The sequence below is a fragment of the Colletes gigas genome, unplaced genomic scaffold (assembly GCF_013123115.1).
Source record: "Colletes gigas isolate AHSC1104 unplaced genomic scaffold, ASM1312311v1 Colletes_gigas_Sc00015, whole genome shotgun sequence".
Taxonomy (NCBI): domain Eukaryota; kingdom Metazoa; phylum Arthropoda; class Insecta; order Hymenoptera; family Colletidae; genus Colletes; species Colletes gigas.
The window spans coordinates 2,422,756-2,447,161 of record NW_025106644.1 but is presented as its reverse complement, the minus strand read 5'-3'; the positions used below and the strand labels follow the sequence as shown (position 1 = coordinate 2,447,161).

General features: G+C 40.1%; 2 protein-coding genes across 5 annotated transcripts; one reads left to right on the top strand and one right to left on the bottom strand.

Moving 5' to 3' along the window:
- Positions 1 to 1,068: 1,068 nt before the first annotated feature.
- On the bottom strand, positions 1,069 to 19,288 carry LOC122400046 (mothers against decapentaplegic homolog 3). The gene is made up of 6 exons (XM_043401248.1): positions 18,831 to 19,288; positions 6,730 to 6,938; positions 5,321 to 5,544; positions 5,008 to 5,231; positions 4,589 to 4,902; positions 1,069 to 2,944 (listed from the first exon to the last, which is right to left on the bottom strand). The coding sequence occupies exons 1-6, from the start codon at positions 19,028 to 19,030 to the stop codon at positions 2,676 to 2,678; spliced, it is 1,440 nt and encodes a 479-aa protein (XP_043257183.1). The 5' UTR covers positions 19,031 to 19,288; the 3' UTR covers positions 1,069 to 2,675.
- Positions 19,289 to 19,394: 106 nt separating this feature from the next.
- On the top strand, positions 19,395 to 24,293 carry LOC122400045 (IWS1-like protein). 4 transcript variants are annotated; one of them, XM_043401245.1, is made up of 8 exons: positions 19,395 to 19,821; positions 20,022 to 20,133; positions 20,213 to 22,075; positions 22,991 to 23,005; positions 23,118 to 23,478; positions 23,542 to 23,831; positions 23,901 to 24,012; positions 24,087 to 24,293. In XM_043401245.1, exons 1-8 carry the CDS (start codon positions 19,809 to 19,811, stop codon positions 24,207 to 24,209), a joined length of 2,889 nt encoding a protein of 962 aa, XP_043257180.1. In that variant the 5' UTR covers positions 19,395 to 19,808; the 3' UTR covers positions 24,210 to 24,293. The 4 variants fall into 4 exon arrangements, with proteins under 4 accessions (XP_043257180.1, XP_043257179.1, XP_043257182.1 ...); XM_043401244.1 differs by having other exon boundaries at positions 24,084 to 24,293; XM_043401247.1 differs by lacking the exon at positions 22,991 to 23,005.
- The last annotated feature ends 113 nt before the right edge of the window (positions 24,294 to 24,406 follow it).

Genomic DNA, 24,406 nt, shown 5'->3' with positions numbered 1-24,406 from the left:
AATCAAGAATACCAATTTGTTGATGGAGGCTTCCTTAAAAAGTTATTAACAGTTGCACCCGTAGATGTGCAACCTGCGTAACTATTACAGGTTCAACTGTTAATAACTTTTTAACGAAGCCTCGATCGACAAATTGGTATTCTTGATTTTCGTCTTATTTTGGCCCCTAGAATCCCTCATTAAAATTTTTCCCAGGTGTGGCCGAACACCCTGTATAAAGAGGAACCGGTTCTCTGAAACGTTTTACGTTCTTATCGAGATCGAATCTCGCATTCTGTGCGTGCGATTGGCCCCCATCGTACGTAAAGACTCCATAGAAGTCGTATTATGTTATCTTTAAAATTTTATTTGTTTTTTTTTAAAAAAAAAAAAAAAAAAAGGAAAAGATAACTGAATCCATGCACTTGGTGCAAAGACTGTCCCCGTTTTCATCGGTACTAACATATATATCTTCGTAATATAATAAAACACGTAACTTCGTTATCTCGTTTTCGTACGTTCTACGTGAAAGACGTTTTCAGTTATTAAAAACAGTATTTTTTTCTTCTCTTTTCGGTTCGTCTCGAATATGAAATATGTCATATAAAATCTGCAATAAAATAGAAACTTCTGATACGCTCGATCCACAAACAATTTCCAAAGAAATTTTAAATCAATTACGCTCGATGCATCTAAAAGCATCTCATATTCAAGGCCAGACCATTATTCTTCTTCGACCCCTATCTTTAAGTTGCTTAATTTTACGAATTTTCCATTATATCGAACCTTTATATTGCTCGGAAACTATTCGCGTTTTTTTCTTCTCATTTCTTTTTTTTTTCACGTATTTTTCTTCGAATAATTTCTGTACAAACTTTTTTTTTTATGAGACGATTCAACTATCGTTCTTCCACGAGAAGAAGGCACAGCGTGTTTACATCCCTCGCAGGTATTGGTCGAGAACGGTGACGAGGCTCGGTGACGGCCAATCAGCAGCAAGAGTCCGCTGATTGGCTGGCACCGATCTTCGTCACCGTTCTCGGCCAATACCAGTGAGTCAACGGACTGCAACAGGAGTGTAGGTGTAAACACGCTGTGCCTTATTCTCGCGGAAGAATGGTACATTTGTCAAAGTTCACGCAATCAAATCGATCGTTTCATTTTACTTGTATTTTTTTTTCCTTTTTTTTCTCTCTCGTACAAAACATATTATTCCCGACACGAAACGATGTTTTACGGTTTTTATACAACGAACCAAATACTTTTTTCAATGCATCTCAACTAACGAGTGGTTCGCTACGTTAACATCAACAGCAAAATGTGCAATGTTTGCTTACGCGTTGCATAAATTTTTTTCGGACACTCGACAGATATACGTCTATAATTTTTTTTTTTCTGCACTTTTAATCGGCTTCCCTCATGCAATATCAAGTAAATAGGTATTTCTGTCTACCACAGACTTCGTGCGCTTAGTACTTCTACGAATGTTTAGAAATATAGCGCTTATACTCTTAATAAGAATATCAGTTATCCAAGATAAGACACCTTAATACAACATATTTTTTTTTTTTTTCGGCTTCCGTTTCCAAAATGATTTCTGATTAAACATTGTCAGTATACATGCATACCGGGTGATCGATCTCGCGTCATTTGACCATTCTTAAAACTTCCAAATACACGGGAAACATAACTATCCGTATCCGATTGCGATCATTTCTGAGGACATTTGAACGCTTTTGCTGGTCCATCCGAGAATTATAATTAACGAAACATGTGTAAGTAGTTACGTACATATTGAACACTGTAATCCATTCTTATAATTATTCATATAAGAGAAATAGACTTTATATATTTACTTTAGTTATCCTATTCGTAGGAGAAACATTGACAAAAAACTCCGAATAGACCAGTGCCATTTAGAAACTTTGCAACGGACATATACGTTTGTCCATTTTTTTTTATAGAAATTCTCTTCGGCAGACTATAATGTGAGTGTATACATAATGTTATGTATTACCTTGTAAGAGCTGACGTATACTGTACGACTGAAGTGCGTTTGCTTAACAAGCGATAAAAATATGCGAAGGCTGAGCTTTTCTTAGCGTATCACATATGTATACGCACACACATACGAGCGTTGTTCGTGTACATACATACATATACATATATGTAATAAAACACTTGTTTATTCGCCCTCTTAATATTCGGTTAAAATCGGATTTGTAACCCTGGATCACTAGCACTAGCCACATTGGGAGTGCGGTTAAATGTGTTAACAATGTCTACTTGCTTCGTCGAATGTTTTCTCGTAGTTAACCCAAACGCGTGACTCGTTGCGAACCGGTTTGCATCGTTATTACGATCTCTCGTCCGCACTCTTTTTTGCCCACACCGTCCATCTTTCTCGAAACGTAGAAAACGTCCATGGACTCGAGAGGATGTTCCCACAGCCGATTGCTCTTCGAACCGCTTTCCTGGCACTTTCGAACGCAAATCTCGTTTCGTGTTCCGTGCATACACTATAGAAACGAACAACGATCCTTTTCCATTTCTTGCTGGTCGCTGGCAGGCTCGGCGAATGCAGAGGGATCCGAACGATAGCGATATTAATTCGCGTTGAGGGAATCCAATCGACGACGATAACACAGGAATCGTTCTTTCTTTCTCGTATCCACCACGTGGTAAAGTATACAATCTTATGACATCGAGGAACAGGGTAAACGCGGCGAACCCATCTGCGTGAGCACCCTATCGAGCCATTGCAGCGGCCCGTTTAAATGCAGCTCGATCCAACATGGCGTCGACGTAACGGTTTGTCGTCGATACGCCGCCCCCCAGCCCTTCACGAAGCTCATTCTGATGGTGCACATCCGAGTTAGCTGATACACCGCCTCGAATCCCTGCGACACCGACTGCGACAGCAACGCAGCGAACTCCTGGTTGTTGAAGATCTTCAAATTGCAACCTGCGCGACGTGAAAGAAGAAATACGGTTCTGAGAATAGCGCGTTACGAATGATCCGGGCCGTGAATCGAAACCCAGTCGAAGCTCGTCGTTCGTTGCATCTTCGGCCATCGTAAACGATCAGCTTCGACTGTTGCGTTAAGAAATTGTATCTGAATGTTTCAGCCCCCTTTGAAATTTTAACCTTAAACCAATTTAAGATAGGAATCAATTCTCAGTAAATTAGATAAATGCATATAGATAGCAGCAAGTGTATCTTAATTCCCAGTAACTCTCAAAACAGTACTTGTTTATTAGTTTCATTTTATTTGTAAGGAATACTTATCAAAGAAGCGTCTCTATTTGTTTCTTATTCGACCACACAATTTGTCAGTTTCCAATTTCAAAGGGGCCTGAAACATTCAGATTGAATTTTTAACAGGACAGTGGAAGCTCGTTGTTCGTTGCATCATCAGACACCATAAATGATCAGAGCTTCGACTGTTGAAAATTGTATCCAAATGTTTCAATCCCCTTTGAAATTGGACACTGACAAATTATGTGGTCGAATAGAAAACAAATAGAGACACTTTAATACATATAATGAAATACTCATAAACAAGCATTGTTTTGAGAATTACTGGGAATTAAGATAAGTGTGTACTTTTGCTGCCATCTGTAGAGCTTGACAAATGAATTTGTAAATCATTCCACTTAATTGGTTACTAATTTACTGGGAATTGTTTCCTACCTTAAATTGCTTTAAGGTTAGAATTAACAATAATGAGTTGTCGGTGTAGATTTCATTGTACGTTATTTTGTTGCACCGTGTCTACGTTACAAATTAATCATAAGTTTAAGAGAGTACGTGCAAGAAAGGTCATATAAACCCCTGTAACATTCTGTATCAGAAGTCGTTCAATGAAAATTCCAAGCTATTATCTATTGTGCATCATACACTTAGACTTTTTTTTTTTATGGATCGTATATTGAAATTATTCTATTACTTGGAATACCGAGAACTCGCTATTGTCAATAATGAGTCAGTAATCTCGCATAAGAGAACGCTTACGGTTTCTTTATTATGAGGTTTATCTGCCTGCAATAAAATTGTTACACCGGTATTACGATTTCAAGGGTAATTAAGCACAAGGTTAAATCAAATATAAAGAACTTATCGCCTCTATTTGTCCCCGAGTATTTCATAGCTTTACAGCTCTAACTTGAAAAGGTGCCTTCATCCCCTGCATACGAATCTTCTAAACAAAATCTATGTCAATATACTCGTCAGGTTTCATCAAACGGTTAACGATTGAGTAATGTTCTTTGTTATCATTTGCAGCTAAGAAGGAAGCCTCCGGAGGTGTACACTCATTTGACATCATTCTGTCCACACTACCCAATAGCTTGCGTGCGATAACAATAATGAAAACATTTGAACCGAGTGTACCTTGCACAAGATAAGAACTAAAATCGTTCACCTTCGATTTTAATCTACTTTTGCAGAATCTCAGAGATTACCTATCTGGGTTACAATTACAAATTAACGACGCCTACTATTTTAACAACCTGTGATCTATCATCCTCCAAGAGAGGATTGACATAGAAGCGATTTTGTTCCTTTGGAAGGTTCATTCTCAGCTGCTAGTGACAATACGACGCTTACCGGGCGGTATTTTGCAAACAGTAGCCGGATGCCAGCCGTAACGCTGATTGCAATTAGGACTTTGCACGAATATGCTCGAGTCGGATAGGCACTCGGCGAACACCTCGCCGCCAATGTAATAAAGTCTAGCTCCCTTTCCAATGTGTCGTCTCGTCTGCTCGACCACGGTGTTGCGGTTGACGTTCGACAACAGGCCCAGACAGAAGCGTTCGGAGTTGCTGGGATCGGTGAACCCGTCCACCGTGATGCTCGGCTGGGACGCGTGGAAGGTCTCGCCCACTCTCGTGTTCAGCTCGTAGTAGCTTATCGAACACCTTGCAGGCGAAAGAAAGAAAAAAGCGTTGATTGAATATACCAGTAAACGCGTTCGATCGCGTTTTCGACAGTTAGCTATGATGATTCACGCAGACTCCGCTCACCAGAAGGCAGGCTCGCAATACATAACCGGTTGTGCGTCCACTGGACTGGGAGACAAACGGGACAAAGACATGTTGTCATTGTGGTCCATGTTATCGCCATCCTCGCTTATGTATCCAGGTGGCGGGGTGTCCGCCGGTGGATCCATGGATCCGGGGGCCGGATGCGGTGAACCCTGAACGCTTCCTAGGCTCCCCACGCTCGCGGGACTCGTTGCCTGCATACTCTGGGGGAAAATAAATATACAGAAGGAGAGAACACCGTGTTTCGACCACCTTTTGATGGAGAAATGGGAACAATAGATTCGATACTAACCTGCATTCCTTGGTAGGGATTGTTCGGCTGCTGTTGTTGCTGTTGTTGCTGCTGTTGCTGCGGGGATTGCGGTATACCCTGTTGATTATGGTGCTGATGGTTCAGCGTCGCGTGGAAGCTCGTGTTCTCCGGCACGCTGACGCTGAGCTCCTCGAGGGAGGTGTTGTACAGGACGGGCTCGTCCCCGGCTAGGTTGTGCCGCGGCACGAGAATGGCTGGCAAAACTGCAAAGTTTCGTGCGCTAATAAGTCACGCGATCGGGCCGCGGTCGCTTTGCTTACGCCGGTAATAACGTTACGGCCGATTAATGGCGCGATTCCAGTTAACCCTTTCGTTCCCCAAATTATTTAACTATAAACAAAAATATCTTTTGGTAGCTTTGGGTACGACGAACGATCGGTTCGCGTTGGCTGATAGGCTCGTAAGACGAAGATTTTTATTTTTATTTTAGGATTACATGTGTGGCACGCTTGGCAGATGGAGGGAGAAAATGAAAGGAGAGGGGGAGTACTTCGTTCTGGGTCTGTTATTGGGACTCATGAGTAAGGATTCCTAATAAGAATGTTCGATTCAGAATCGATTTTACAGAAAATTTTTAATTACGAATCGGCGAAATTGAAAAATTTCAAATTGCTTTGAAAAAATTATTTTTGGTTGCGGGGGTCAATTACAATCATTTTTTGTGAATACATATATCCCCGAATTCCTGCATACTTTCGAGAAAAAAATTCGAGTAGGTGGAGAAATTTTTTGACGAAATTGAAAAATTTCAAATTGTTTTGAAAAAATTATTTTTGGTTGCAGGAGTCAATTACAATCATTTTTCGCGGGTAGACATACCCCCGAATTCCCACGCATTTTCGAGAAAAAAATTCTTTACCGAAATTATACCGTGTGTCCAGAAATGTTTCTGTAATTTCATTTCCTCATTTTTATCAATCATATGTACCTACTTAGATATAAGTCTGATTCTCCGGCATTGCTCCAGTCCCAAATATGCCGGATAATCGGAATTTTATTCTATTCGGAATTTTATTCGATTCTAGTCGCTTCAATAAAAAATTGATTCAAGACTTCATTCTTGCAAAAATCGAACATCCCTACACCAGGATATTGGATAGTCGGTTGAGGAACGAAAGGATCAGTCGAACGCTTGCGAGAGAGCGGAGCCCTCTGGTGGCGAGTGCCAGAGGTAACGCCACACATGCAATACGATGCTTTCTCATAATATATTTCTCACCGTTAATAACGGCAGGACAATCTGATGACAATTCCTTTAGCTGGTGTCAAAGAGTCTTTGATAACTTTAGAGAATCTGAAGGGTCGAACAGGTGAACAGAGGTCTTCGAGGCAAAGACGAATGATCTATATCTGTTACACGAAAGATGTAAAGACTCAAGTTCACCTACCTGGCGTCTGTATTCGTTGATAATGGTACGGATTGACGCAGACTTCGTCCCGTTTCTGCGTAAACGCGTATTCGCAGTGCTCGATCGCCCTCAGCTCGTGATGCGACTGCAGATCCGGCCAGCGCCAAAGCCGGCAGTAGATCACGTGCGGCAGACCTTTACCGCGTACTCCTTGGACACCGTTGTCGCCAGCACTGCCCGGACTAGGCCTTTCGTGCAAAGAATACGGACTTAGTGTCTGCGTTTCTCGATCGTCGTATCAATTTCGCCGGTAATCGCCGGGATTCGCGGAACCGGAACCGCGACCATCGAAACACTTTCCCGCCCGCGTCCCCCAACGTCGACCACGATAAAGGCGCCATCGTCGAAGTTTTATACGTCGCCACGAAACTGGCCACTGAGAGAGGCTCGAGCGTCGTCGTAAACTTGGTCTTTAATGTACACACGCTTCTTTCCCGACTTTCCTTCTGCCTCTTTCGCTACCTCGAGTTCCGAGGCGCGTCTGCCGCGCCGGAAGTGGTGGCGCCTAGCAAAGACGCCGACCGATATGCACCGCGTTCATCTCCGACGTTTCTCTCTTTCTCGAAACCGGGGTAATTTAACCGGGGACACGCGCTACAGGGTGGTCCACCGGACACGCAACACCAGAATAACTCTTTAGGCTCGCGAGGACTAAGACCGGGTTAGGTTAGGGCGCACGAGAGTTAATACGACGCGCGTTCGTATGTTTTTCGATGTACTTGCAATTGAAAACAACGAAGACAGACATAGAAACGCGAAACACCGATTGTCTTCGTTGTTTTCAGTTGTAAGACAAGGAAAACATAGAAACGCACGTCGTTTCGACGCTCGTGCGACTCTAACCTAATGTGACGCGAGAGATTAATCCCAGGGGGCGCTGTTTTTAGGAACGATAATTTTTCCTTGTCTTTACAATTGAAAAGAACCAAGATGGGCATAGGAACGCCGGTTGTCTTCGTTGTTTTTAATTGCAAGACAAGGAAGAACATAGAAACGTCGTTTCGACGCTCGTGTGACGCGGAGAAATTAATCCTAGGGGGCGCTGTTTTCAGGGACGATGTTCCCTAGTTTTAACGCCATTTTTTTCTATGTTTTTACGTGGAATTAATAAAAAGATAACCTTCTTCGTCGGTAAATAAAACATTTCGTTTCACTCTGTCGCCATTTTTGCAATTCCAGATTCATCGGTTGGGGGGAATCCCTGCGTTGCAAATTAAACGAACGCTACCAGCTTCGAAAATCTCTGTGTTTAACGAACGGCGACGAAACGACAAAGGAAATGTCGCGGGGAATAACGACGCCGCTGAAACGTGTTTATCATTGACTTTGATGTGCACGCGACTAGAGTGGAATCTCGATGGATGCAACGCCTCGATACCTGCATGCGAAGCGCGTCCTTTGCGTCCGTGTAAGTGGAGGGGACGATCGCTCGCCAATAAATGAACTTGTAAATATACAGAGTGGGGTATTTTTACCACCTTAATTACTTGTTCTTTTAAATTTTATTCGCAGGAAAAATAACGTTTAAGTTTGTTATTATATTTTTACGGACAATAGGAGGCTATATATTGTTAGAACAGCGGTTATTTGAGATGTAGGAGCAAAACAACGGTTCTTACGTCATAAAATGTGTTTCGAAATTGGTGTGGCCGATCGAACCGACGCAACACTGCAATCGCCGAGCAGCTGAAGCCCCGTATGCTTCTTATCGTTTCCGGACTGATTCCATCAAGAGTTCGACGATTACAGTGTTGAGTCGATATCGCCGAACAACGCTTCGAGCACTTATGACGCAAGTATTGTTATTTTACTCCTTCATTTCACGTTGAATGGCCTTGCATTACGCGTATATTTTTTTTATACATGTTCTTTTACAATTGAATATACGCATGTTATATGTTCAGTTTTAAATTCGAAATAAATGGACTGCTAGTTACTGAAAAACGTTCGAAATAAATGGAGCGCGTGTTCTAAATGCTAGCGTTAAAAGGAGCACCCTATATACGCACAGTCCACGCGTGACCATCAATTACAATTGCACGATACGGCAATTCGTTACATAATAATATTAAAACACTCGTTACGGGATTTATATGATAGTTCTCGATGTCGATCTCGTACTCGAACTCGATTCGCGGCCCACGAGAGTCGATTATGCAAGATGGCGCGCCCATCTTGGAAACGAAAACCTCAGAGCTCAAAAGAAGGTGTATTTTTTTAAGAAATTCATTTTTACTTTACTAGAAAAACATAAATTATTATCTCAATTTAAAAATCTGGTTTATATATTGCATTACTATTAGATCATTTAAAAACTTTGTATTTAAACTTTTTTAACATTTTGTTCTTTGCGTTGTTTACCTAATTTGCATTAAAATTACTGCTTTGCATAAAGTATATATAAAAATGAAATAAAATCACGGGAGATCGTTTACAGAGCGAGATACTTATTCGAGGATCGCACAGAGGTACGAAACACAAGTTTTCTCGCAGCTTTGTATGGAACCGCGAGAATATAACCGCGCCCCCTCCCGCTGTACCCAATTGTTATGTAACAACAATGTACCGGCAAAAGTACCGTCAATTCACTGGCAACATTGGCTAACTCTCCAGCGTTTCGACGGTCCGTCTGTTCCCGCGTTCTATCGACCGCTCCAAAAGGTAGCCCTACTATAATAATACAGTAGAACCTTCATTATAGTCGAATAAAATAAATCGGTTACGATTCGACATCGACAAAACCTATACCATAAAATTTTCCGCCGATTTTCTTCGATTTACAAACCTCAACTATACTCATTTCTACTATCATTATCATTTTCATTTTAATTTTTTTTTTAATAAGGGTTACGCTTCGACATCGATAAAACCTATATCATAAAATTTTTTCCCGATTTTCTTCGATTTACAAACCTCAACTATACTCATTTTAAGTTTTTCCCGATTTTCTTCGATTTGCAAATCTCAACTATATTCATCTTAATTTTCATTTTCATTTTTTTTTTAATAACTCACGTTCGACATCAACATAACCTATATCACAACATTTTCCGCGGATTTTCTTCGATTTACAAACCTCAACTATACTAATTTTAATTTTAATTTTCATTTATTTTTAATAAAGGTTACGCTTCGACATTAACAAAACCTATACCATAAAATTTTCATTTTCATTTTCAAATATCCCTAGACCCTCGCGATATTTTTTTTTAATTTTGAATATGATTTGGTGAACGCGAAATTTAGCAAATAAAAAGCTAAAATACAGCACAGATTTTTGCGTTAAGTATAAACGGGGTCAGCCAATGTTCTACGACAATCTCAATTATGAATCGATCTTATGGTTTCTACGAATGGCAACACATAACGATCGAAGAACTATTGCTAACGTTAAGTATTTATACAATGTTCTTGTCCTGTCTCGAGCCAAATGCATCCTTGAAAACGTTACGAAATTTCTCTGTTCTCGAATCGAACCGCCTCGAAATATGGTGATATCGATATCTCGTTGCATATATCGAATCTGCGATTATTCGATTTTTCAACGACTAACCAAAACAAATGGCGTCCATCAAATGTATAAATTGCAATTTATATGAACAGTTTCTACTCGAAAGTGGAAAATCGTTCGAAAAGGACCACAGAGTTCCCTCACTAGTGAATAATACTTACTGGTAGCTCTAATCGAACGAGACGTCGTCAGAGATACGGGAAGATCGTTTCCGACTAGTCGAAATAGCCGTGGTTCTATCGGTAACCGCGAGAACGTAATCGATCCACGGTCTCAGTTCCTTCTGCAATTTTAGTCATCCTGCTGACGCACGCCTACCTCGAGGACGCCAGGAGTCGCGTTCACCGTGAAATTCTTTCCACGTATGCATCAAACGGGCAGGCGCGACTTAATCGAGTTTAATCGTCGATTGCACGGGGAACGGCGGCCGGCGCGCCGGTGTGCTCCCACGTTTTTTACAAAAGGAGAAGAAAGGAAAAGAAAACAGTCGGTACGTGAGCTGCACTTATTTGCACGCGCCGGTGGCGCTCGGTTTTGTCCTCCGCTAAACGCGACACGCACCCCACCGGGAAAAAAAAGAAACAACACTCTAGGACGACCGACGGTCTCTTCTAGGTTATCTTTTACCGAGTAAAAAATGCACGACACACCGGCACGCCGACTATTCGCGAATGCGAACGCACACGCTGGTCTCGACGTCAAAACGAGCACGCGTTGAATGTCAATAGAGGTAAGCCGCTAATGAACGAGAGTCTTTCTCGTTCCGGTCGTCAGGTAAGCCGGGGGCTTATCGTTATCTCGAATAATTTCGGTCGTACGTAACGGAAAGTGGCGGCTAACCGCTTTGTCTCGATCCTCCGGCGGAGTCCATGGGAGGAAGGATACGGAGGAAACGAACGGGTCAACGTCACGGCAACCTTCGGCTACGATAAAGAAACCCAGAAGGCAAGGGAACTCGAGGGAAGGGAAGAAAAAAAAGCATGGAACGTTTTGATAAAACGAGCCAACGAAACCGACGCGATAAATTATATCTTCGCGCGGAGGGCACAGTTACAGCGATTCCGATTTCGTTCCTCGTGGCGACTTCGAGGATCACGGGAATAACTCGGAATTGGACTAATCTTATTCGCCCATCAACAAATAAAAATTTTAGATTCGTTAACTTTCAGTTTTGTATTCGTAAATAATGTTTTTAAGTGGCATTAGAATTGGCCAAATCTAGTTTTTTTCATTTCATTCGTTGATAAACAATAAAATTTGTTCAATTCTGGAATAATTTTTTAATCTTGCGACTTTTCGCGCGTTTATACAAAATGGCGTCCCTCATTATCTTTCGTTAATGTTGTCAAGACCATCAAAATAGTTTCAGGCATTCTTCAGGCAAATTTTATTCGCCATCAACAAATACAGATTTTTAATTCGTTAACTTTCATCTTTTTATTCGTAAATAATGTTTTTAAGTGGCATTAGAATTGGCCAAATCTAGTTTTTTTCATTTCATTCGTTGATAAACAATAAAATTTGTTCAATTCTGGAATAATTTTTGAATCTTGCGACTTTTCGCGCGTTTATACAAAATGGCGTCCCTCATTGTCTTTCGTTAATGTTGTCAAGACTATCAAAATAGTTTCAGGCATTCTTCGGGCAAATTTTATTCGCCATCAACAAATACAGATTTTTAATTCGTTAACTTTCGTTTTTATATTCTTAAAGCACTCATAAATTATAATGTTTTAAACTGATATTAAATCTGGCTGAATCTACTTTAAAACGAGTTTAGAAATTTTATTCTTTATCGACGAATAAAATTCCAGTTCTGGAATAATTTTTGAATCTTGGGACTTTTCCCGCGTTTATACAAAATGGCGTCCCTGCACTGATTATCTTTCGTTAGTGTTATCAAGACCATCAAAATGATTTCAAGCATTCATTAAAATCAGGCAAATTTTCAATCAACGAATAAAAATTTTTAATTCGTTAGCTTCCATTTTTTTATTCGTAACGATACTCGTAAATTATAATGTTTTGAACCGATATTAAATCTGGCTGAATCTACTTTAAAACGAGTTTAAAAATTTTATTCTCCATCAACGAATAAAATTCCAGTTCTGGAATAATTTTTGAATCTTGGGATTTTTCGCGCGTTTATACAAAATGGCGTCCCTACACTGATTATCTTTCGCTAATATTATCAAGACCATCAAAATGATTTCAGAGATTCTTTAAAATTATTGACACCATGCTAATACAAATGTACGAATTTATTATGACTTTTATCCCGTCGACTGCCATGGTGGTCACCGGTGACCGGCGCTTCGAACTTTCCTTCCAAACGCTTGAAATGAACGAACCCCATTACTCATGAAATTTTTAATAATTCCAGTGTTATTAGAAAGTACAATAACAAACGTTGAGGGCATTTCTGAGCACGGAAAACTGGCAGTCAACGTGTTAACAAGAGGTAAACAAGGTTATGTTTCCTTAAACGCGGCCCCAAGACCATAGAAATACCTTCATTTTTGGCAGCCCGCATATTTAAGACTATTATGTAGTACTAAAAACAATGATGACGAAGGGGCTTAAAATAGGGCCAAAATGAAAAACGATCGCGGATATAATGGCGCCTAGACGAAGCACGTCGATGCCGAGAAAGTTCCTCCACCGTTGGTCGTTCGTATCTCAAAAATATTTTTTTTCACCGGCTAAAATATTTGCAACAAATAAATTTAACGCGCGAAATTTTGTAACGTTAAATGATTACTGGGTTTCGCGATCGTCGCGTGCACATCTCGTAAATGGCTCGACACGGTGCCACACTTGCGTAACTTTACGTTTTTCCGAGTCACACTTTGCCTTCCTATCCGCGGGGGAAAACGTCGCTACGAAATCTGTGTCACTCATTTTCTACGTAAATGCTACTTACTGTATCGATTACGTTACGTAAACATCAATTAGTCCGGGTTACCGCTCGAAAGTATCTCGACGACGAATCGATAACATTTTATGTGTCTTGATCGCGTGGAAATCTTAATCGATCAAACGACGAACCCAGCTTCCGTTCCTAGTTACCAAAAATACTCTTTTAAACAGACGAAACAACGCCCATTTTGCTCGTTTACTTTCTCCTTCGATGGGTTAGCCACTATTGCTTTAATCATATAGGTCTTCTATTCTTATCAGTTATTTATTCTATTTTCTTTTCTGCTGGTGAAACAACGTACACTAGGACCTCGTTCATTATCCATTGTAATAATAAAAAAAGGACTATAATTGTTCTACTTTTATAGGTTAGTAAATTGCATGTCACGATTTTGATGTGCAACCATTTCTCAATGATTTTAAAATAATTATAGATTATGTATGATTTCAAAAAAATAAATCTAAAATATAAATTAAATTTGCAAACCTTAAAATTTGCCTTAAAAAAAATGTCGAAAGCCCAATGACGTTCTTAGTCGCGGTTACGGAAACTCGTCCGCGCGATTAATAAATACCTGGGATCTCGATCGGTCGAGCAACGCGGAAACTCTTACTCCGGAGAACCTGGATCGACGTTCTATCGTTGTTCGACAATGCAGAAACGAAACGCCATTCACGGAGGTACGCGATACATCGCGATCGGTAAACCGCGGGACACGGACGAAAATTTCATTTCCTCGAGTCGCGCGCGAATCAAACGCTCGTTAACGACCGTGTAAATAGTCGGTGGATCGCGACGCGTCCAGCTGGTGGAACGAAATCGAATTTCCGGGAGGTTATTGTGAGCACGGAGTTATCAACCGGAGGTACTAGCACGTGGACTGCCGCTGGTGGTCACCGGTGACCGGCGATCGGAGATAAACGGAATTTTATTCCAGCCAAAATGCATTGGAACTGAGAAAAAGCCTGAGAACAGATTGAAACTATAATATAAAATCGTCCTCCATGGTACTTAATTTATATACACACTATAATTGTTGCTATCTTGTTTAAAGTTTAATTACTCTGCATCTTTTAAATATGTATTGAAAAATTATACCTTTCCCGTACGATATTACCAACACAACGGAATCTAACCTTAAAAAGCGTTTATATGTCACTGGACACTTAATGAAAAGTTTAGTACGTCCTTAGCCATGAGAAACTGTCATGGCGGCCGTCGCCTTAAGGACGAGCCGAAGGTTTCGAGCGACAAAATCGCGACACCGTGGCGAAAAACGTAACTCGCGGCGAGTATCGAAACACGAAACACGAAACACGAAACGCGCGCGTTTCGTCCGAGTTACAGAAGGATCTGCCTTTCTCGATGACAGACTTTCCCTCTCTCCTGTCGAGTATCCTTGGACGCACGACGACGTGGCTAGGATTACTATTAATAACATCGTTATGAGCTACGTGCTGTAAGACAATCGATTCCGATACGCGAATTTATTCAGGATACGCTTTCACATCATTGCGCAATAATACAAAATCCAGCAAAATACTAATCGTTCGTTCTAACCTCAAAATCGAACGTCAAAAAGCAACGCGAAGACGTCGATTTCGTCCTGTTCGCGTATTTCTCGAACGTTCCACCGAAAATCGCTGCGATCCTTTTAACCTACAATGCGTAACGTCTGCGTTATGCAATCTACAGATAAGATAGCACGCGCTGAACGCTACATTTAAATTTCTGAAACAAGAGCACCGGAGAGGACAGCTTTCGAAGATCCTGCGACGCTCGAGCGTGAAATAAAAATTTTTCACTTCAAATTAACCCCTTTTACGATTAAATTTACAGTGTAAAGCGGTGAATATGATTTGCAAAAGTTTTAATTTAGAGTGCAAAATCTACGTGGCGCGTCTGCGTACGTCGTTTTGCCCCGAGTATCAATTTGCACTACTTTGTGCTCGTGATCGTCCGAGATGGTTTGATTCTGTTTACAAGACAATAACGTCTGTTAACAATTCATTAAATTAACACATTATATGACGGAGGCTGCCCTTTAACAACCGGAGACGCCAATCGTTGGCACGTCATAAGCCAACAGTGATGAAATCTTATACTCTTTCGCTATGATACAAGTCTCGCTTATCTTGATTTTCCTTCTAGATTTATTTCTCTTGTCCTATGTCACTGCTAGATTCGTTTATCGGTGACTTTGTAAAGTCACGTCCGTTCGAACGAAAAATTCATGATCGTTTGTTTGCGTAGATGATTAAAATTCTTATCTAGATAACAATTTTAAACAACGAATCACAAGATACGCAAATTTGTTCATTTACAGAGATCTACGAGAACCAAAAAATAAACGAGTGTATATGTTTTTTGTTTAAATAAATAAATAACGTTTATTGTTATTTTGTTTCTTCTTTATTCGTGAATAACATTCGATTTATTATTTATCGAAGGCAGCTTATTTCGATTAATTTTTATTGGGACAATTGTTCCAGTAAATCCTGTTTCGTGAACCAAAATGGCCGCCTGCGAAGGATTAACACTTTCGTCGATAAAACCAAGACCTTCTCGTTTTTGTATTATCTTTTAATTTTGTTCGTGATATCAAAGGTCCTAATATCCATTATGTATCTCATAGTCGATCGTACCGATGATGTTTTTAAAATATCAGTCACGTGTTAAGCGATAAGACTGATTTATGTATACGATATGTACACAGTCTGTACGGTTATGTATACAACTCTTCCTATCTTCGAATCCACTTCAAATCTCCTCTTTAACGTCACTTAGTTCTTTGAATTAAACATTTTCAAAAATGTACAAAGTTCAAGCAATTTTTATATAATCTACATTCTACGCGTACAGTATCGTATTTACGATTCGAGGAAGTTTTGTCGTTATACAAAATTAAAATTGTCAAAAATAACTATTTTTAATAACTAAATAAATTTTAAAACACTGTATACAACATTACACTCTTGTAAACACGTTCAAACTAAAATATAAACACTTTTGAATTTCTTTTTTCTTTTTTAAAATTCTTTTAAAAATTATTAACGAACTTATTGTTATTACGTGTGCACATAAAACACTAGAAAACGTTTTTCAAAATCGAATCACTGCCCATTGTAATTTTGTTAAAAGATGAAATCCGGGTCAGAATTGACATTAAATTGAATTTTTACATTAAATTCGGTGTCCTTCATCGGTTAGATACCTTCGTAAGCTAAAATATTGGTTACTGAGTCTCCGTAAGTCGAAACCTCGATAAAACGAAACTTCGAGTTCGTTTTATCGAGGTCCGACATTTCTCGCCTTCCCTATCGCCGTATCAAGGAACACACCACTTCGAATGATCGAACCGACGCTCGATTGTACGTGTCACGACTGTCACTGGTTAGGTGAAAAAAATTTTCAAAGCCCCCGAAGAACAATTCTCGCGCGAAGAAAGATGGATCGCGAGCGCGGGGCAACGTGACGCGCACGTGTCTCATTCCCAGCCACGTTTCGCAACTGAAACGGACGCCGCGCGCGTTAATTGTTATTTATTCCGATCCGAATACACGAGCACAAACGATAAAAAAAAGAATCGTTTACACGGTTACACGTTTCGAACATTGTCGCGCGTCGTGCGCGACAGCTGCTTTCATTTCGCTCGTTCGTTGGTACGCGGCGGCTTATTCGTTAAAGATTGTTACATAATTGCCAAGATAACGCACGGCGTGCAATCACTATACCCAACTATCGTGTTACAGCGAGATAAAGTGATTTTATTAAAATACGTATAAAACTATAATGTTGCTGGTGTCCATTTTGTTTTTCGGCCACCCCTGGGAAAAATTTTAATGGAGGATTCTAGAGGCCAAAATAAGACGAAAATCAAGAATACCAATTTGTTGATGGAGGCCTCGTTAAAAAGTTATTAACAATTGCACTTGTAGATGGGCAACCTGCGTACAGACGCAATTGTTAATAACTTTTTAACGAAGCCTTAATCGACAAATTGGTATTCTTGATTTCCGTCTTATTTTAGCCTTTAGAATCCCCTATTAAAATTTTTATTTATTTAATCGTCGGAACTGGCTTGTATTTTAATTACACTTACTGTTTTAACATTTCGTCTTTTTTTTGTTTGTGAGGAACGCTAAATTGACTACTAGCAGACTTGGATACATTGACAAAAACTAACCCGTTGAGTCAATGTTTTCTAAAGTGTGGGGCGTGACCACTAGAGGGGAGGAGGTGTGTAATCCTAGAAGAACTCCACCATATTTGTCCAGTTCGGTTGAAATTTGATTCAATTGCTCTTTACATTCCGAAGTATTAACTATAATGCATACTGGAATGCTTCAAGGTGAAGTTGATTCCATATTGGTTCGGATAATAGAGATTTTAAGTATCGTCCGGTTGTTTAAAAAGCAAATATTATCGCCGGGTTTGCACCAAGTACTGAACGAACAAACTGACGTAACGCACGCGAATTGATTGCCAAGAAATCGACGGAGAGAACACGTGCCATCGATTAGGATTATCCCCGCACGAACTCGTGGCTGGAGATAAAGGATCGATAAATATATAATAATAATAATAACGAACGAAAAAAAGCTCGTCGAGCTGCTCGTCTAGGATATCTGACAAGATCTTTTTATCGTTAATACCCGCGTTCGAAACTAAATGATGCACCGTGGACGTACACGCGATTCTACGGTCCGCGATTGTATACTAAAAGCGTATTACTGTTATTATATATTTCGGTTTGGTTAGATGTAGCATGTTGATAACGGGAGGGCAGAATCTAAAACAGTACACGTTCGTTGAAAGTCCAGCGAACGCCGGCAATAGATCTTTAGTGCCTTAGGTCAGGTCATATACAGGGTGTTCGGCCACCCCTGGGAAAAATTTTAATGGATGTATACCAATTTGTTGATCTTCGTCTTATTTTCGCCTCTAGAATCCTACCATTAAAATTTTTCCCAATGGGTGGCCGAACGAAACAAGAATTTAAGTCCGAACTGTCAATTGTTTTGGAAGAATCGCTACTTGTAAACTGTTGGAACTTTAAGGAACTGAAACAGATCGTTGCACCTATTCAATCGCTACGTACACGCTCTTGTTTCGTTACAAGCGTGTGTACACGATTATTGTCACGCTCTCGATATTATTCGATATGATTTGCAGTTTCCAACGACGATCGATCGAACGGAGTCGTTTCTTAAACGATCCGCATCACGTTTTAATCAACGTAACAATTGTCATGCGTTTATAAGGTAGTATACGAAAATAGAAATCATCGGGGATACCGGATCCCGTCGATTCGTTAATAAGAACGGAAAGCCGTCTCTTATGCATAGAGTACAATGAAAGAGAAACGTCAAATGGATAGAGAGTGTGACATTATACGCACGAATACGTAGGCAAGTAAATATGAACGGCGAACAAAACACTCGCACACAGACGCGCGTACACGTACTCGTGCTATCTATTTGCCGGAGTTCCGTTAAAAGAGACGCAAATAAATGCAGAAATCTCTACAGAACCCGTTACGTTACGTCACAAAGCAGGTACAAAAACAGACAGGCAAAAAGAGAAAAGAATAGGTCGCACAGGTCGTAATATCTATGCACGCGCAAGGAGTATGTAAAGCGAGCGTACCTTGGTATAGTGATGCACTTGGTGTTGCAACTTTGCGTAGTAATGGCCTTCTCGAGTTCCTCGAGGCCAGTGGACTTCTTTAACTTTTTAACGAGGCTTTTCACGGCTTTCTCACTCCATTTGTCCTCCCCCTCGGCTTTTTTCCAACCCAGCAATCGTTTAACGACAGGCGGGTTAAAGCTGGACAGCATCGAAGTCATGATTTGCGCTACGAGGATTGCGCGCGACCCGCATCGGGCTGTTTCGACGTGCTGCGACACAAACGAATTTACCACTCGCGATATTGGGCCACGGGACCCGGACAGGGTCACTGTACGATTAACGTTAACCGCGAACTTCTAAATCGTGGTGAACGCGAATCTCTCATACGGGCGGCGAAAACTTTGCCACGGCCGCCATATTGTTCCTTAAGCACGTTCGACGGAACTCGGTGATCTTCGGTCGGTCCCGAACCGGTCATTGAATATATGCTAAGTAGAAAGCGAAATTACGATTGATTTTTCAAATACCACTTGAATTTTATTAATTGCACGTAATTGGATAATAACCCACGTTGGTTGTTGCACCAATCTGTTCCAAAGATATTTCGTACGGCAACGTGTGAACTTTAATATATAAGAAGTAATTGTGACGAACGATTCCGTAGCGAGATTTAAAGTTTAGTAAATGTATGTGGTATGGATTCCATTTAATTAACAAAATATAACGATTGGTTGGCTTCGAAACCTGTCTAACCTGACAAAGTAGCCAAAAACGAAATGGCCAATAGCGCGCGTCTCGTGTGACTTCGCTTGTTGTGTTATTTCAGCGTAAATATATTTCTTCGATTATGTTTCTGAATCCCAATTTGATATTAAAAACAAGAAGGTGCTTTACAATTTAGCGGGTCTTCGGCAAGGAATCATCGACATTTCACATTTTAGTGAAGAAGTAGTTATTAATAATTAGTGACAAGGTGTATATTTGTATATAAGTGCAATGAATCGCGAAGGTAAATTGAATTTAAAAAGTTTGTTTAATTTAGGACGCGAAAATGATGAAAACAGTGATATTTAAATATACGTATAAATATTTATGCATATAGAAATTTTAGTTCTGTTAACGTTAATTGTAATATTTATGTAATACACTTGGAAATGTTGGTATTTTAGACTATTTTGTGACTTTAATGCAATGGTATTTCATTTTTAGAAGAAAGAAGTGAATCGGAAGAAGAGCACGAAAAGTCTAGAAGCCCGTCTGCGGATTCCCAAAGATCCGCCAGAAGTAGATCTAAATCACACTCCCCTAGTCGTTCTCCTAGGTTTAAAAATCGTATTTATTTGAATAATTAAATAATATTATTTCTAATATAACATAATCTTTAAAACGTTTTCTTTTAGATCCAATCAATCTTCGCCTGCGCAGCCAAGGTCGCCAGCTTCTGTGCGATCCAATGCTACTTCTAGAAAATCATATTCTAGATCGCCATCCCAGAATCGATCGATATCGCCTTCATCCGATAAAAATCAAAGGCTGTCTAGATCCAGATCGAAGTCTGCCGATAGAAAAAGTGCTTCGAAGTCGCCTTCTAAATCTCCATCACCGGAACGAAATGGGAAAATTGTACAAAGTGAATCGCAATCACCACACTCGATGCGTTCAGCAAAATCACCATCGAGATCAAGAAGCTCTTCGTTGGAAGAATCCAGAAGAAGTTCTAATCCAGCGTCTCGGCAAAATTCGCGCTCTAGATCTAGATCTACGTCGGCTAAACGAAGTAATCCGCCATCCAAGTGCTCTTCCCCGAAAATGAACTCTCCGTTGGGTTCCAGATCTCCTTCGCCATCTGTACATTTTAAATCACGTTCCCGGTCAAACACTCGTTCTCCTTCCGGTTCCCCAAAAGTGGCTGCTAGATCACGTTCTCGGTCAAGCTCTCGTTCTCCTTCCGGTTCCCCGAAAGCGTCTGTTAGATCTCGTTCTCCATCCGGTTCACGAAGATCTCGATCTCGGTCTCTGTCGGGAAGTCCACGGCCAAAATCACACAGTAGATCTAGATCTCCTTTAGACGACAAAAAACTATTACATTCGCCATCTCCATCCTGTATTAAGACTTCTCGATCCCGTTCGAGATCAAAATCCCAATCGATAGATGGATCGAGGAAAGGTTCGCCCCATTCACGAAAAGGTTCCCGTTCAAAATCACCTGCGAACTCTCTGGATGGAAACCATAAATCGAGATCCCGATCTAGATCGGGCTCAGGATCAAGAAAACAGTCGCCTGCGGTATCTCGAAAGGGATCTATATCCAGATCACCTTCCGCGGAACTTCAAGTTTCGTCGCGTTCGAAATCAAGGACACCATTGGGTTCGAGGCAAGGATCGCGATCTAGATCACGCTCAAAGTCTGTCTCGAGACATGGATCGCGATCTAGATCGCACTCGAAGTCTGTTTCGAGGCAAGGATCGCGGTCTAGATCACGCTCGAAATCTGGTTCAAGAAAATCGGTTTCGAGGCAAGGATCGCGATCTAGATCGCGCTCAAAATCTGGCTCCGTGAAATCGATTTCAAGACAAGGATCGCGATCCAGATCACGTTCAAAATCTGGCTCCAGAAAATCGAGATCGTTGTCGGGATCACGGAAAGGATCGCAGTCTCCCATTTCAAGAAAAAGTTCTCGATCGAGATCTAGCTCAAGATCGTCTAAATCCAGATCTGGATCTCGTTCCAGCTCAAAAGCGTCGCGTTCTAGATCGCGTTCGGGATCTCGATCGAAATCAAGGTCGAGATCAAAGTCGCGATCAAAATCTAGATCACGATCAAGATCACATTCGGGTTCGCGATCGAAGTCAAAGTCGCGTTCTAAATCGCGATCACGATCACGATCAAGATCAAGATCGGGCTCGATCGCAGCATCTAGACATTCCTCCAGATCGAAGTCTCGATCGAAATCAAGGTCTCGTTCGGCATCGAAATCAAGAAGATCCAGAAGTCGCAGCGAGGATTCTGAAACTGCTATCAAAAAAAGGAACAGAGTTCTGTCTGACTCCGAAGAAGAAGATAATGGTGTTAAGGCAACGAAGAAATCAAAACACGGATTATCTGATTCGGAGAATGAAGGTAACGATGATGTAGTAGTGGAAAAGAAGGACGAGGATGAACAGGATGAAGAAGGAGAGAATAAACAGCTTGGAGATGGTGCACCTACTGAACGACAGGAGAACGAAGATTCCGATGACGGAATTATCGCAGATGGCGGACTGTAAGTCGATTAAATTTCATGTTTAAAAGATTATATTGTAAACCCAACGTTTAGGAGAAGTAGCTGCGATGACCTTGACCTTGACAGATGTCGTCAAGGTCAAGGTTGAATGACCCCTGAATGACCCTCAGAAGGTTTTAGCTGTTGTTCGTTTTTTATCAAAAAGTTATTAATAAAAATGTATTATTAGTGTTATATTAGAATCTGCGTAGATGTATACTCAATGTGACCTTGACGTTCACACAGTTTATGAAGGTCACAGTTTTGAGCATTCCCCAAAAAGTTATAGCTACCTCTCGTTACAAAGAACAAGTATATGGAATTTCGTTCCATGAGCCCTGCGTAGCACAAAATAGAACATCCCCCACGAGTTGAACAGTGGTTTTGCTGACTGGGGGGGGTGCGTCTCCCAGATTCCCCTAATAACTACACTGACTAATACCGACACCCATTTTTAATAAAATATAATTTAATATAATCGTTTTATTTAAATAAATATGTTGTATAATATAATAAATATTACATGATTTTTATATGCTAATAACTTTTTAATAAAAAACGAGAGACGGCTATAATCTCTTGGATGTTACTCAGGAGGGTGACCTTGACAACATATGTCAAGGTCAAAGTCATCGGAGCTGCCTCCCCTAAACGTAAGGTTTACTAGTTATATACAGGGTGTTCGGCCACTTCTAGGAAAAATTATAATGGGAGATTCTAGAAGTCAAAATAAGATGAAAATCAAGAATACCAATTTGTTGATTTTCGTTTTCTTTTGGCCTCTAGAATCACTCATTAAAATTTTTCCCAGGATTGGCCGAACACCCTGCATATAATGGAAATGTTTCATTACGTAAAATAGTTAAGATTTGACTGTAATGCTAATGCATATCGTCTTTAATGTACGCCTATCAGGAATAACAGATATCTGTAAGTAATGTTACGTACGAAGAAAGTGAAAGTTGTAGTGAAATATTAGTAATAGATGGAAAATCTTTATGCATTGAAGTTTATGAGAATTGACGATTGTAATAAATTCCAGAAATGATGCTTTGTCGGACTTCGACCGTATGTTGGTCCGTAAGAAAGAAGAACAATCACGAAGACGTAAAAGGAAAGATATTGATATAATTAACGATAACGACGATATTATAGCGCAACTTTTGTCCGATATGAGAACAGCATCGGACGAGGATAGAAAATTAAATCAACAAAACAAACCCGCAACTAACAAAATAGCTATGTTACCGAAAGTATTATCGCAACTTAAAAAGCACGACCTGCAATTGGCTTTTTTGGAACATAATGTATTGGCAGTTTTAACAGACTGGTTAGCCCCGATGCCCGATCGATCTTTACCCTCGTTAAAAATTAGAGACAGTCTGTTGAAGCTTTTGTGGGAAGTAAGTTTCAAAATACAAGTTTTACGATTAGGCAACATCGAATAATGTAATCTGTATTTTTAGTTTCCAAGAATTGATCAGGGATCGTTGAAACAGTCTGGCATTGGTAAAGCTGTAATGTATCTTTACAAACATCCTAGAGAAACCAAAGAGAACAAAGAACGTGCAGGTAAATTGATAAATGAATGGGCACGTCCTATATTTAATTTGTCGGCTGATTTTAAAGCGTTGTCGAAAGAGGAACGAATGCAAAGAGACTTGGAACAAACGCCCCAAAAGAGAAGAAAAATTGAAGACGGTAGTTCTTCTCAAAAGTCACAAGACATTAATAAAGCTTTAAAAGGAGACGCCAAGTATGAATTTCTTAAACTTTTAAAGATTAATTAACTTTATCCAGACATTATTGAATTTATTTTGCTTAGGCCATTGAGACCCGGAGACCCTGGATGGGTTGGAAGAGCCAGAGTTCCTAAACCATCCAATAAAGACTACGTCGTAAGACCAGATTGGAAATCTGACATTGACATTAGTAGGGTAAATATAATTCACGTATAATTATTGTCATAGTAAGAGTCCATATCCATTAAATGTGTCCGATATGTTAGCAGAGTACTAAGAAACAAATGAACAGATTTGAGAGGCACATGAAGAATTATATAGATAATAAAAGGATAAAAGCAACTAGAAGAGCTGTAGATATATCCATCGAAGGGCGCAAGATGTCTTTATAAACAATTTTTTGACCCATACATAAAAAGTATTGTATAATATTTACAAGCACTGTGTAACTATATCAATAATTTCCCTGTATTAAATTATACCAGTTAAAATTGTAACTATAATTGTGCTCAATAAAAATTCGATAAAACTTGTTATGTACATTTATTATTATATAATTAGTTATTAAAATCACGACAATATTAATCAA